We start from the raw sequence: 13,550 nt of genomic DNA, 5'->3' as shown, positions 1-13,550 counted from the left end.
ATCCAGTGTGCTTTTTTATCTCAAACCATCTATTACATGCTCAATGGTACGTAACTTTAAACTAGAACACTACTTTATAATGACAGAATCAGACTGCATAAAAAAAAAGTGTTCTGCATTTTCTTTATACAAAAATGTGAAGATTAAAAGATATATTTAAATTATTTGGCACTCTAGTACTGATCTATTATGCATTCTGTTTCAGTTACGGAACACATCAAGACAAATTCTAATGATGTTGCCGGATACACTTTAATAAAGTGGCTTGCAGTTGGTCTTAGTTTCTCTTGTAGTGATGACCGTCTAGACTTTCTTGTCTTGGAAAGCTGATTACAGGTTTGAAACATCTTTTCTCCATATGGTCTGCCAAGTCATTTCTTGTTGCTCTGAATTTGCCGGGGCATTGAGCCAATCAACTCGCAGCCCGTGTAGGACATTGCTTGGAGTAACACGTCTGCCCTGTGTCAGAGTAAATGCAAATTCACTATATCAAACACTCTACTTCTCTCCTTTAGTAGAAACTTTATTGGGAACTCCATCACCCACCCCCCCACCCCATGTCGTAACTTGTCCTTCCACTCGAGGAGTTATAGAATATAGACAAGTGGTTCAGTGCTACGACAGACTCCTCTTGAAGGGAGGCTCCTTCCTTTGGAAAGGGAGCGCCGGTTTAATGTGGATGTTAAGTGAGTGAGTGAGTGAGTGAGTGAGTGAGTGAGTGAGTGAGTGAGTGAGTGAGTGAGTGAGTGAGTGAGTGAGTGAGTGAGTGAGTGAGTGAGTGAGTGAGTGACAGAGATTTTCAGGTTAAGCACCCACTCAGAAAAATCAACTGCCTTGAAAAAAAAAATAAAAAAAATAAAGAACAACAAAAAACCATCTGCAACCACTACTGATGTAATACCACCGAAGGGATGGACCAACTTCCAAAATTAAAATAACTAGATCAAAGAATAAACCATTTTGTGAAACCCTGAAATAGCTAGTTTGTTGTCTTAAGCTGAATTGATTGTTCAGAGCCGTGATAGTCTGGTCCATTATTACATACATATAAGATTAAAGGAGCAAGCGGAAAAAACTACAAAGGTCGTAAAGGTACAAAACCTGACCATGCCACCCTTTAGTATATCTTCACATGTATCTCAAATTTACCGCCCGATCAAAACTAGTGCTACAACACAACACAGTTGAAAGAATGGACTTGAGTGGAGGTGAGCATTGGACCAAAACAGCTGGGTCAAAGGAATTAGGAAGGGAGGTGCGGGGGGGGAGGGGGGCTTGGAATCCCCAAAGCAATCAATTCCATCAACTTGTAACGTCGTCTAGAATTGCTTTTGAGTTTCCATACAAAACGGGGTGAGGTGGATTGAAGTGACGAGACTCTACTTGTAATACTACTGGCGTCGAGTAGGAAGGGATGTAATTACCGTAAGAAGGAAAAACCATCCAACCTGTTTATGTCCTCTTCCCCGAGTAGTTGGTTTGGGAGGGGGGAGTACCTTCCGGGGGAGATGGGCATGGGGGGAAGACTGCACTTGTATTCCAGAGTGCCGTTGTTTCCCACGGAAGAGATATGATTTTCCATTGCTGGAGAGAACGCTTGAAAGAAACAACAAGGGTGTACACAGCTCTTCAGACTTCAGCTTTCTGACATTACTAACCTATCAATCAATAAAATAATTTAGTTTGGAGGCCCACACACGGGAGAAAGGTTAAATAAATACTACGTGGCAAACACAATGCGCTCTAAAACAATCCCAACTCACATAACATTCTTGTAAAGACTTTATCTAAACTCAGGGATAATGCTCAAGAGATGAACAAGCATACCGCATCAGTGTGAAACTAAACACATTCATTTGCGAAGTGAAAGAAGACTGTCCTGGTCTACAACAGCAGAGGTTGCTCACGTCATTTGTAACTCAAATGCGGCCCTCTTGTTCACAACTCGGACGGCAAACTAAAGTTACGTCTCTGTAAGGCGGTTTCACAGACACAGACTAAGCCTAGTGCTGGACTAAGAACTTTTATTGAAGAACCCCCATTGAGCATGCGTTTTAGTCCAGGTCTAAACGTCATCTGTGTCTGGGAAACTGGCCAAACGGGTGGGTAGAGGGGTGAAAAAGAGGTGACAAACTCACAGTGCGTGATATCAGGTGGCCCATAGGGATCTGATAAGTAAACACTGGTGGGCTTGCCCACCTTCAGGTAGACAACGTCAGACGTGTTCTTCAGTATGGCTACTGCCTCCTCGTGGGAGACCTCTTCCAGAGTGTAGTTGTTCACCTGTGTGCATGGAGAAAATCTCAGGCATAACGTAAGAAAGTTAAAGGGTGACTGCACTTCCTGATTTGGCGTCGTTTTAAGATTTGGTTCATTAAATCATCCACTTTTACAAAGTAATTCACTTAAAAAGCCCCAAATACATGAAATACCCTATCCATAACAGATTTAAATAGAACTTGAATCAAACAAATGAACACAATATTATCCAAACCAACAGGGTGCTATTTTTATTGGACCAATATTAGTCCTGGCAGCTACTGTTTATTTGATCTGTACTGTGTTTTGAGAGCGATTTCGGCCATGACTGAATTCAAACGTGAGTTGGTTTCGGGTTGTGGTTTGATGTGGGAGTCCCTTGTGCCTGTTCGCAGGTGGGAAGATTTACCTAAATTATTTTGCCAAATAGCTTCATCCGGCTGGTGTGCAACCCTGGCAAAGTTGTATACACTTTGGATAGCCAATCTCAGGGAATAGTTAGGGACTGTCAATAAATTGCACAGTGTAAATGGGAAAATATTTTCATGTTGCACATCTTTTAGTTATCTCATTAAAGGCTTTCAATATTTGTAAATTAATATCTACAATTTATAGTTGGTTTGAGGTTAAGTCATTGAAATGTGGAGCTATTGACCTTTTAAAATATTGTCCTATGTTCATTGTAGTCAATCTATGTAGTCAATTATTTTTGTGGCTCACAGCGATGCCACATAAGCCATTCTCAATGCGAGAAGTTGCTTTTTAGGGGCAGTCGCTCTTTAAACCTTACGTTCCACTCCTTTAATGCCAGACTGACATGGTGCTGCCAAGTGCAGCCTGCCAAATGCAGATTGTGATAGCCCGGGATCCTCCAGAGCTGGAGGCAGCAGGAAGGTAGCTAGTTGAATTTAACTGCGGTTAAGCAACTCACTCTTCTGAAATAGGCTGTGTTGCTACAACACTATAACAGATTTCTGTAGTTGTGATGAAGTTGGCCGTTACCTCGTACACATCAAAAAGGTTTCAGGAAATGTTTCAAGGATGTTTACAAAAATTTTGAATTTGAATAAATAGATAGATACAACAACAGGTTAAAATCAGGCTAAGAGCTAACAGGCTAAAACTAGGATTAAAAGATAAAAATGGTAAGAGCATAAAATCTAGCAAACATGCTCTCCTCTATCCTTGCTTCCAACTAAAAGGTAATTTATGCTTGATCCGTAAATGCGGTCCAAAAGCTCCGTACGGAGGGTGTGATCCAATAGCGGAGGCCAAATCAAGCTTTGTACTGCATCGCTGTGCGCTTCCCAAATTGTGTAACAATGCAGAGTGCTCCGTATAGCTACGCATATCTCCGCATTGACGTGATTGTTTGACGGTAGGTGTGGGCGGTACGTCCTCTATTAACATAAACTCACTTCCTTGACAACAGCTCTGCCAAGCGCTAGATGTAAGAATGCCCTGACTTAGGCAGACGCCGCATCGCAGTAAATGCTGTACGGCGAATGCAGACGCCGGGATGAGCATAAATCGTCTTTAACGCTGCCACTCTCCTATTCACCTTAGTACACCTGAATGTAATCAACTCAAATTGGTGAGAGGGGCCTACAATTAATCTATCAGCCAGTCCTGAATTAACACACATATTCTTCACACATTCAATTGGCACACTTAACTATGGCAGGATATGATATTACTGAAAACAGGGCCCTTTAACAAATAAACATTTACACATTCATACACACAATGGGGAATATGGGTCTCTGTTTATACAGTAAATTAGTGTGTTACTGTAAAATAATTATACCGCATAACCTTCATAACACATGTATTTAACATCCTTCATAAGGAGTTTTCAAAATAAAAGTCCCATTGAATAGATCTTAATTTATCCATTATACAACATAAATGTATATTTTACTGCCACAGTACCCAACCTTCCTACACACTATTCATTATTTCGTGGCACAATGGATAAATAAAGCTACATTTTATTTTCAAAACTCCTTATGAATGATGTTTAATAAATATGTTATGAAGGTTGTTACGCAGTATAACGCTTTGACAGTACAGTATGGTCCACCTATGGGGGATGAGGACAGGGCAGGGTAGGGGTAGTGAAGCTGCAGTAACTTACCATAAGCAGCCTGTCTCCAACCTGCAAGCGCTGGTCCTTCTGTGCTGCACCGCCATCTATGATCTTAGTTACATAGATGCTGTTGTCCCCCGGGATGTGCTGGTTGCCCACCCCTCCTGCGATGCTAAAGCCCAGCCCTGAGGAGAAATAGACGTGGGGTGGAGGTTAAAAAAAAGTATTGTGGCCTAGGGTGGTCTAGCGGTCTAGGCTGCTGCCTCTGGATCACAAGCACAAGCCACTTACACTCATTAACAGTTTATTAGGTACAACAGCCCATTCACAAAAATGGATTGCTCCTACAGACAGTGAGTCACATGGCCGTGGCTTGTTATATAAAGCAGGTAGACAGGCATTAAGGCATTCAGTTACTGTTCGACTGAACGTTGGAATGGGCAACACGAGGGACCTAAGCAACTTCGAATGGTGTATGATCGTCGGTACCAGGCGCGACAGATCCCTCCTGGGCTTTTCACGACGACAGTGTCTAGTGTTTACCGAGAATGGTGCGGCAAACAAAAACATCCAGTCAGCAGCAGTCCTGTGGGCGAAAACAGCTCGTTGATGAGGTCGAAGGAGAATGGCAAGAATCGTGCAAGCTAACAGGCGGACCACAAATGGCATCTCAGAACGGCATCTCGGAACACACAACTAGTCGATCCTTGTCACAGAAGGGTAATTGCAGCATATGAATACACCAGGTTCCACTCTCATCAGCTAAAAACAAGAAGTGGCTCCAGTGGGTACGCGGTCACCAACACTGGACAATTGAGGAGTGGAAAAACATCGCCTGGAACATGACAGCGGGTTCAGTTTACTTGAGTGGCCTACGCAGACCCCAGACCTCAACCCAATACAGCATCTTTGAGATGAGATGGAACGGGCTGTTCACAGCATGAATGTACTGCCATCCAATCTGCAGCAACTGCATGATGCCATCGCATCAGCATGGACCAACATCCATGTGGAATGTATCCGACACAGATTTCAGACTGTTCTGGAGGCAAAGAGGGGTTCGACCCGGTACTAGATGGGTATACCTAATAAACTGTCCAGTGAGTGTATATTAGTACATTTCACAGACACCTGAAGCACTGGAAAATAGACTTGAAGGGTAGATGATTCAGCAAAGAGAGCCTTGTGTTTTTGCTGCTTCACGGATATGCTGCTTCTGCGGCAAGTATAGCGTGTTTCATTGATTACAGTGGGTTTGTTTCAACTCCGGCCAATTGACGTGTGAAAAACACATGGGACGCTTATAGTCAGGGTAAGAAAATAGCACCATCAATTATAGACCACACAATGTCGCTTTCCAAATCTCCTCTCCTCCCTCATCCATCTCCCAATCTGGGGTATTCACTAGGAGCCAAAAGTACCCAAAATGGGGAGGGACTAACCTGAACTTAAGATTCCACATTTTTAGTTGGAAAATGTTTTCATTTGCAAAACGTTTTGCCACAGTGTGCCCTAATGAATATACCCATTGTCACGCCCTGACCTTAGAGAGCCTTTCTATTTCTCTATTTGGTTATGTCAGGGTGTGATTTGGGTGGGAAATCTAGTTTTCCTATTTCTTTGTTTGGCCTGGTATGGTTCCCAATCAGAGGCAGCTGTCTATCGTTGTCTCTGATTGGGGATCATACTTAGGCAGTCTTTTTTCCCACCTTAGGTTGTGGGATCTTGATTTTGTTAGTTGCTGTATAGCCTGCAGACTTTACGTTCGTTTTGTTTTTTGTTGGGTTCTGGTGTTCATTTTAAATAAAAGTAAGATGTTCGCCTACCACGCTGCACCTTGGTCTCATTCCAACAACGGACGTAACACCCATGAATTCATTGCAGCTTTTCCCCAGTGATGACTCATCTCTTTGATATAAATAATGCATCAAAGTTATTTCTTTGTGTGGGGGGTGGTACAAACCCCCACTGATAATATACTAAATAAAACAAAGGATACTGGATGTGCATGGTTATCCGGTTTACCCTTACTGAGCAAAAGATAAAAAAATGAAGACTAGGAGAAAGGAAGTGAGTTGTAGATACAGACAGAGGGATATATTGAGAAAGTAAAGATGAAAATTGAGACAGAGAGAGATGAAAATTGAAACAGAGAGAGATGAAAATTGAAACAGAGAGAGATGAAAATTGAGACAGAGAGATGAAAATTGAGACGGAAAGGGAAAGGGAAGTTGTCCAATATGATGTAATGTAATAACCATTCAAATTTTACCTGAGTTCAATCCCCAAAACATGAGATAGATAGAAAGATGAGAGGGAGTGTAACAACCTTTTGGTCCTTTGATGAGTTTGATCTCAATGACAGTTTCCAGCATGGGTCTCCTCCGGCGAACGTAGAGCCTGACGATGGAGCCGGCCACCTTTAGCGCCTCCACAGCCTTACTGTGGGACACCTCGGACACGTCGGCATCATTCACCCGCAGGATGCAGTCATTGACTCTGCAATGAAAAAAGAGGATGGGAACATGAGCCTTAACCTGGAAAAATTGTATTTGTGTGTGCATGTGCATGTACGTGCGTGCGTGCGCGTGCATGTGGCAGGGGGAGGAGAAGGCCCCTGCTGCAGTGTGACCCTTTAACCCCTTCTGGAGAGGCCACAAACATCCATGCCCCCACATTCAAGAACAGAACTCTCCTGAGGCGCATTGTAAGGGACCAGCTGGGACCCTATGCACACACACTCAAGCAGAGCGAGAGAGTCTGCCTATTTACACATATAAAAGCTGTGTTTCTATGCTTGTCCTCAGCATGATGCCTTGGTCTGCAGTGAGTTCTGTTAATTTGGTATACACTATATGCAATTACAGTACAATGCCCAAAGTTGAATGGACACTGCAAATTGACCAGTGTTGATTTATCAGAGTTATATTTCTAGTGTTGATTCAGGAGTTAAATTCACTCTGTATTAACACTCAGTGGTGTCAAATAACCCAACTTTTTGGTGTTAATAACCAGAGCTATTGTTTTACACTGTGGAGAGCCCATCATTAACATATTTTCCAGCATGCTCTACTGCAGGTAGCTTTTTAGGATTGTTTTTAATGTCTGGTTTTGCATGTTCATTGATTGATTGATTAAACTTGTGCTACACAAAGATAAATAACATATTTTTCTAAACTAATCCAATCAGTTAGTTAGATGTATTGCACCGTTACTGAAATGGTTGTTCCAGTTTAAATGGTTTAGGTAGTCTCCTTTACCAATTTCCATTATCCTGACAGTCATTCTGAATATCGGTTACGGGTCAATAAAAATTACAACTGTTTGACATCCTAACTCTGTCTGGATTCCAATAGGAATTACACATCACGTTGCAAGCCCTCATAATGTGACTTGCAGGCCTGATGTGGCCTGTAAATGAGGAATTTCCTTACACTGAGTTAAGTTAACACTAGGCCATCAAAGTAAAGCCTTATGATATTTGTAATGTAAATTGTCATAGTTTAATTAGAATACTTTTGATGATAATTCTACAACCATGTCTGGGTCACTAAAAAATACATGGTAACTCTACAAATCACTCAAAAAGAAAAGGCATCCTGGGAAATATACAAATTAGGCTTTACACCATATACCATTTCATTATATTTCACTCCACTGTAAAATTAAATACTAATTAGTTCACTCCAATGTAGAGTGAAATGCCTATGAGTTAACTCCAGTAGTGTATAGTGTAATGCCTATTAGTTCACACTTTTGAAAGTGTGAAATTCATTCTGTTGAGTGTGGATGCATATACACCAGATTATGTGAGCGGAGCTGAGCAGTTAGAAATCCCGCTCATCGCTCAAATCCCGTGCAATGTCCTTTCCTACCACTCTGCTAAAAAACGGTCCACGCTCACAGAAAAAAAAACTGCAGCTCCGAATTCGCTGTGTTAGCTAATCCAAGTTTATCATTTTAAAAGGCTAATTGATCATTAGAAAACCCTTTTGCAGCAGCTGAGAACTGTTGTTCTGATTAAAGAAGCAATACAACTGGCCTTCTTTAGACTAGTTGAGTATCTGGAGCATCAGCATTTGTGGGTTTGATTACAGGCTCAAAATGGCCAGAAACAAATACATTTCTTCTGAAACTCGTCAGTCTATTCTTGTTCTGAGAAATGAAGGCTATTCCATGCGAGAAATTGCCAAGACACTGAAGATCTCGTACAGGCGACTGGGATGCTGGCCTTCTAGGCAGAGTTCCTCTGTCCAGTGTCTGTGTTCTTTTGCCCATCTTAATCTTTTCTTTTTATTGGCCAGTCTGAGATATGGCTTTTTCTTTGCAACTCTGCCTGGGAGGCCAGCATCCCGCAGTCGTCTCTTCACTGTTGACGTTGAGACTGGTGTTTAGCGGGTACTATTTAATGAAGCTGCCAGTTGAGGACTTGTGAGGCAAATGTACTTATCCTATTGCTCAGTTGTGCACCTGGGCCTCCCACTCCTCTTCCTATTCTGGTTAGAGCCAGTTTGCGCTGTTCTTTGAAGGGAGTAGTACACAGCTCTGTACGAGATCTTCAGTTTCTTGGCAATTTCTCGCATGGAATAGCTTTAATTTCTCAGAGCAAGAATAGACTGACGAGTTTCAGAAGAAAGGTCTTTGTCTCTGGCCATTTTGGGCCTGTAATCGAATCCACAAACGCTGATGCTCCAGACACTCAACTAGTCTAAAGAAGGCCAGTTTTATTGCTTCTTTAATCAGCACTACAGTTTTTAGCTGTGCTAACATAACTGAAAAAGGGTTTTCTAATGATCAATTAGCCTTTTAAAATGATAAACTTGGATTAGCTAACACAACGTGCCATTGGAACACAGGAATGATGGTTGCTGATAATGGGCCTCCGTACGCCTATGTAGATATTCCATTAAAATAAAATCAGCCGTTTCCAGCTACAATAGTAATTTACAACATTAACCATTAACCCCAAACCTTTGAACGGTAGTATATATATATATATATATATATAGGACAAAACACACATCACGACAAGAGAGACGACACTACATAAAGAGAGACCTAAGACAACAACATAGCAAGGCAGCAAATTGGGCATGCTCCGCTCCGATACTCTGATATACACACCGCAAAAGTGTTAAAATTAACACTACAATGAGTTAGTTTAACACTTCTGATTTTGCTGTGTTGGTCTGATTTATTATACAGCTGGGTTGTATTCATTAGCGCACACCATAGCAAAACGTTTACACCATAAAAAGGGATTTTATGCTGAACTTAAAATATCATTGTCACTTTCATCGCCAAATCAACTGAAATCAACTCCATATGTGTTTTGATGATACTTCAAGGTGATTTGCCCATTATAAAAAAGAGTGATTGCATCTACCACTTCCATTGGTTGTTAGCTAAATGTGGCTAGTCACTCAATCAATCTTGTTTTTTTTTAAAAGCCCTTTTTACATCAGCAGTTGTCACAAAGTGCTTTACAGATACCCAGCCTAAACCCCCGAAGAGAAAGCAATGCAGATGCAGAAGCTAGCTGAAAAGTGTCTGTTTAAAGAAAACCAAACCTACTTTCAAGGTGAGGAATCATCTAACATCAAGTTGTAAAATCCTGAACTTCCCCTTTAATTTACCCTGTCATCTTACTAACTATGTGGTACTCTAAGCATCCCTAAAGTCTTATGTTATGTAGAGTGCTCCCAGAGCAAAGCCTTTGAGTATTTCCTATTTACATTCAGCTAAAACGTAAGAGCAAGAATGTGCTTAGAATAAGTCATGTCAAGCTACAATCCCCCAGACGGTGAAGTGAATAAGTAACCACAAGAGGAGTGTGCCTAACTATAATACTTAAACGATGTCAAAACCCATCATGTCTTCTAGAGTAGGCCTTTTCCACTAATCTCTGTGCACATCTTAAAAACATAATAATAAATTGTATTATGCAAATGAGAAAGTATGTGGAATTCTGGGAAAATATGCCCCTGCAAGATAATCTCTAAATTGATTTTAAACGTAGAGTCAGTGGTAGACTTAACATCTAAGTGTGTGAAGCTAAACAGAAATTGTATATTTATGTTGGATGTAATTTAGGCTATATTGCTTAATTAACTCAGGAACTACACATGTGGAAGGAAGCACCTGCTTTCAATATACTTTGTATCCCTCATTTACTGACTTTATTTTGGCAGTTACCTGTAGTCTACTGTATGTAGTACCACATGTGAGATTTATATAGAGGTGTTTAGGGATAGTTTCTGGAATGAATGCAATCCCATGGAGAGTTAACGTTAGCCCAAAATAGTAACATGATGAACAAAGACAATGCGAACAGAGATCTCTGTAACAAATTGTCAAAGAACAGCTCTCGGAAGTAAGATAACATTTCGGGAAAAATCTGAAAACAACCCTTCCAGCTTTTCCATTATAGGATAAAGCCTTCAAAACAGATATACTTAGATCCAATGATAGATGAGAGTCCTCGAGCCATCCATTCTGACAGCATTTATACCAGAGCATTTTGCCAACTCAATGTCTTCAGTGAAGATTTAATTTGTAAAGGGCTCGATCTATAGCACTCACCTTAACCTGCCATCCTCTGCTGCCGCGCCACCAGAGATGATCTTGGTGATGAAGATCCCTGGGTCATCGCCGACATGGGGGTTATCTGTCCCTCCAGCTATGCTGAAGCCCAACCCTGAGTTCCCCTGTAGAGCATGAAGAACAATGAATAATAAATCTAGCAGTAATGTTACACTTCTATTCCTTATAATGCTAACCTGTAAACTGTCCTAAATTACATCCAACATAAAAATACAATTTCTGTTTAGCTTCGTGGGTCACACACTTAAAATATTAAGTTCACAACTGACTCTACGTTTAAAATCCTTTGACAAATTAGCGATTGTCTTGCAGGAGCATGTTTTCCCAGAATTCCACAAACTATCTAATTTGCATAATACAAGCCCCCAATTTACTAGAAACTAGTACCGATTTAGTATTGAGTACTAGAAATATGTCTGAAAACACGTTTTATAGTGAAAATAAATATAATTCCTAAGTATACTATTTGAAAGTGAGGAGAAGTGTTAGCATCAAGTGTAATGTCTGACAGAGTATACTAGACATACTGTATGTCTGAAAACATACTTTTATAGCAAAAAGTTATATAATTCCTAAATATACTATTTGAAAGTGAATAAACATCTAATACAAGTTCATATTTAGCTTTACGTTTGAAAAAAGTGAATTGACAATATACATTTATGAACATTTTCGTACGGGTTAATTTGTACGGGATCATTTTCAAGTTTGCGCTTGACCGCAATGGAGTCCCCAGAAGATGACTTCATAACCGGTAAATATAATACAGAGGCGAAAGCAGAATTCTCAAAGCCAATGTTTCTGTGTACAACAACAAAGCTCTATCAGTTTTATGAGCCATATCCCCCTCGACACATTTACAAAATGAATGTGGACGCTTTGATTAAATTGCTAGCTGATGGGAGTAGTGTCTACGGTTGCAAAATTCCGGGAACTTTCAAGAAATTCACAGTTTCTTCCCAAATCCCAGTTGAAAGATTCCCGGAATTAGGTGGGAATAAGCAGGAAACCAAGATTAACCAGGATTTCTGGAAAATCAGGGAATTTATTGAAAGTTCCTGGAATTTTGCAACCCTAGTAGGGGCATCTCTTGACTAAAAATCCACCCTGTAGGCTGAGCTGACGGACACAGCTCAACCAGGCTGAGATGGAAGTAATGATAGCTAGCTCACTCAAGTGCACACATAATCAACGCCCATTGGCTAGATAGGGCAATGGAAGTGGAGTGCATAGATAAAGGGTCCTGTGAGGTGAAGCCTGAATACACAGATGTAGCGTCAGCATTAGCCACTCTAAAGCCACCCTGTTTATTTCTGCTCTTGCACGTCAAAGGGTGAGCTGTGCAGTGTGCACCAAAGGCTTCAGGCTCCGCTGTTGGATGAATTATCACTTCCTTTGGCTGAACTGACCTTTTCCTATTGTAGTTTATTGTTTCAGGTCACAAGGATCCTTTTGTAGCTGTCAAAATGTAATTCAGCAGCCAAGCTAAGCCTCTTATCGCCACTGAGCCTTGGGGATGTTAGCCCTGGCTTCTCTCATGCAAATGCTATGTCCCAATTAAAGGCTGGCCTGCTCAAAATACCCAGAGGACTTGGATGTTTGTGTTACTTAGCTTGTCTGGCTAAGATCAATTAGCTTTAGTGGAAAGTAAAACGGGTTCCTGTTTAAGTTTGTCAAAGGCACAGTAACCCCAGGCTTTCCTCTTCATGCACCAATTTGAAATAAAAATGGTAACGCAATCACAGTTTGTTATTCTGTTATTCAGTTTGCGGAGTCATCTAGCTTCTCCAGCAGCTTCAAAATAGTATCAGTTAGCTTCTTGTTTTTTTTTTATTCCTCCCGTAACAGGTGTATGGGGTCAAGATCATTTGAAACATATTGGCCTATTAACTTATCCTGCCTGTCACATTCAACGATTACGCTTCCTAGTTTATGACCTAGTTTATGAAGCCCTTTATGGGACATGTCTGAGATGAGCATGAAACAGGATATGGCATCCCTTGTTCAATTTAAATGACTGCAATGTCCTCTCCGGGTCATTTTAAATAGAGTTTAAATAGAGTATTTTCAGATAGTGTGTTTATCAACTCACCCGCTCTAGTGTGATTTCTTCAAACTCGTATTCAATTTCTGTCCCGTTGACCTGTGGGAAAACAAAATGTAAAATCAATTATGTATACCCAGTACATAACTTAGTTTCCTATTTACAGACGTGTGAGCATAGTCAGGGTTGGGTAGGTTTCTAAATGTAATCCGTTAGTTGCTCGTTACCTGTCCAAAATTGTAAACAGTAACGTATCTTTTGGATTACCCAAACTCAGTAATGTAATTTGATTGATTTTAGTTACTTTTAGATTACTTTCCTCTTAACCGCAAGCTGCACACACAGCTTTTTTTGCGGACATATTCTGTAACTTAAACCTGTTAAATCTACAGTTCCAAGGAAGAGGGAAACAATTGTAGACATGGTGGAGAAATTTGAGGCCTTTACTAGGAAGCTTGAGTTGTTCGATTTGGACTCGTCACCAGGGAAGGCTACTGCACTTCAGCACACTGAAGAAACGACAGGCAGAGGGACCAGGCCGCAGCATTGTCACAG

The 13,550-nt window shown here is 40.9% G+C and overlaps 1 protein-coding gene across 31 annotated transcripts in view; it reads right to left on the bottom strand.

Moving 5' to 3' along the window:
* LOC139584449 (disks large homolog 2-like) overlaps nucleotides 1-13,550 on the bottom strand; it is a 349,254-nt gene that overhangs the window by 61,538 nt on the left and 274,166 nt on the right. For 23 of the 31 annotated variants that reach the window (XR_011676778.1, XM_071416318.1, XM_071416336.1 and 20 more), the window contains 6 exons: nucleotides 13,044-13,094; nucleotides 10,931-11,055; nucleotides 6,678-6,847; nucleotides 4,397-4,533; nucleotides 2,139-2,283; nucleotides 1,425-1,596 (listed from right to left, as the gene is read on the bottom strand). Coding sequence is in view for 30 of the 31 variants with exons in the window: in XM_071416318.1 (XP_071272419.1) it covers nucleotides 1,425-1,596; nucleotides 2,139-2,283; nucleotides 4,397-4,533; nucleotides 6,678-6,847; nucleotides 10,931-11,055; nucleotides 13,044-13,094 (800 nt within the window). In the remaining variant the exon portion in view is untranslated. The remainder of the gene's footprint in view (nucleotides 1-1,424; nucleotides 1,597-2,138; nucleotides 2,284-4,396; nucleotides 4,534-6,677; nucleotides 6,848-10,930; nucleotides 11,056-13,043; nucleotides 13,095-13,550) is intronic. The other 8 variants (XM_071416346.1, XM_071416433.1, XM_071416441.1 and 5 more) reach the window with 1 other exon arrangement.

This window comes from Salvelinus alpinus, chromosome 1 (assembly GCF_045679555.1).
Source record: "Salvelinus alpinus chromosome 1, SLU_Salpinus.1, whole genome shotgun sequence".
Taxonomy (NCBI): Eukaryota; Metazoa; Chordata; class Actinopteri; order Salmoniformes; family Salmonidae; genus Salvelinus; species Salvelinus alpinus.
Note: the sequence above shows the minus strand (reverse complement) of the source record. Positions and strands in the feature narration are given on the sequence as shown.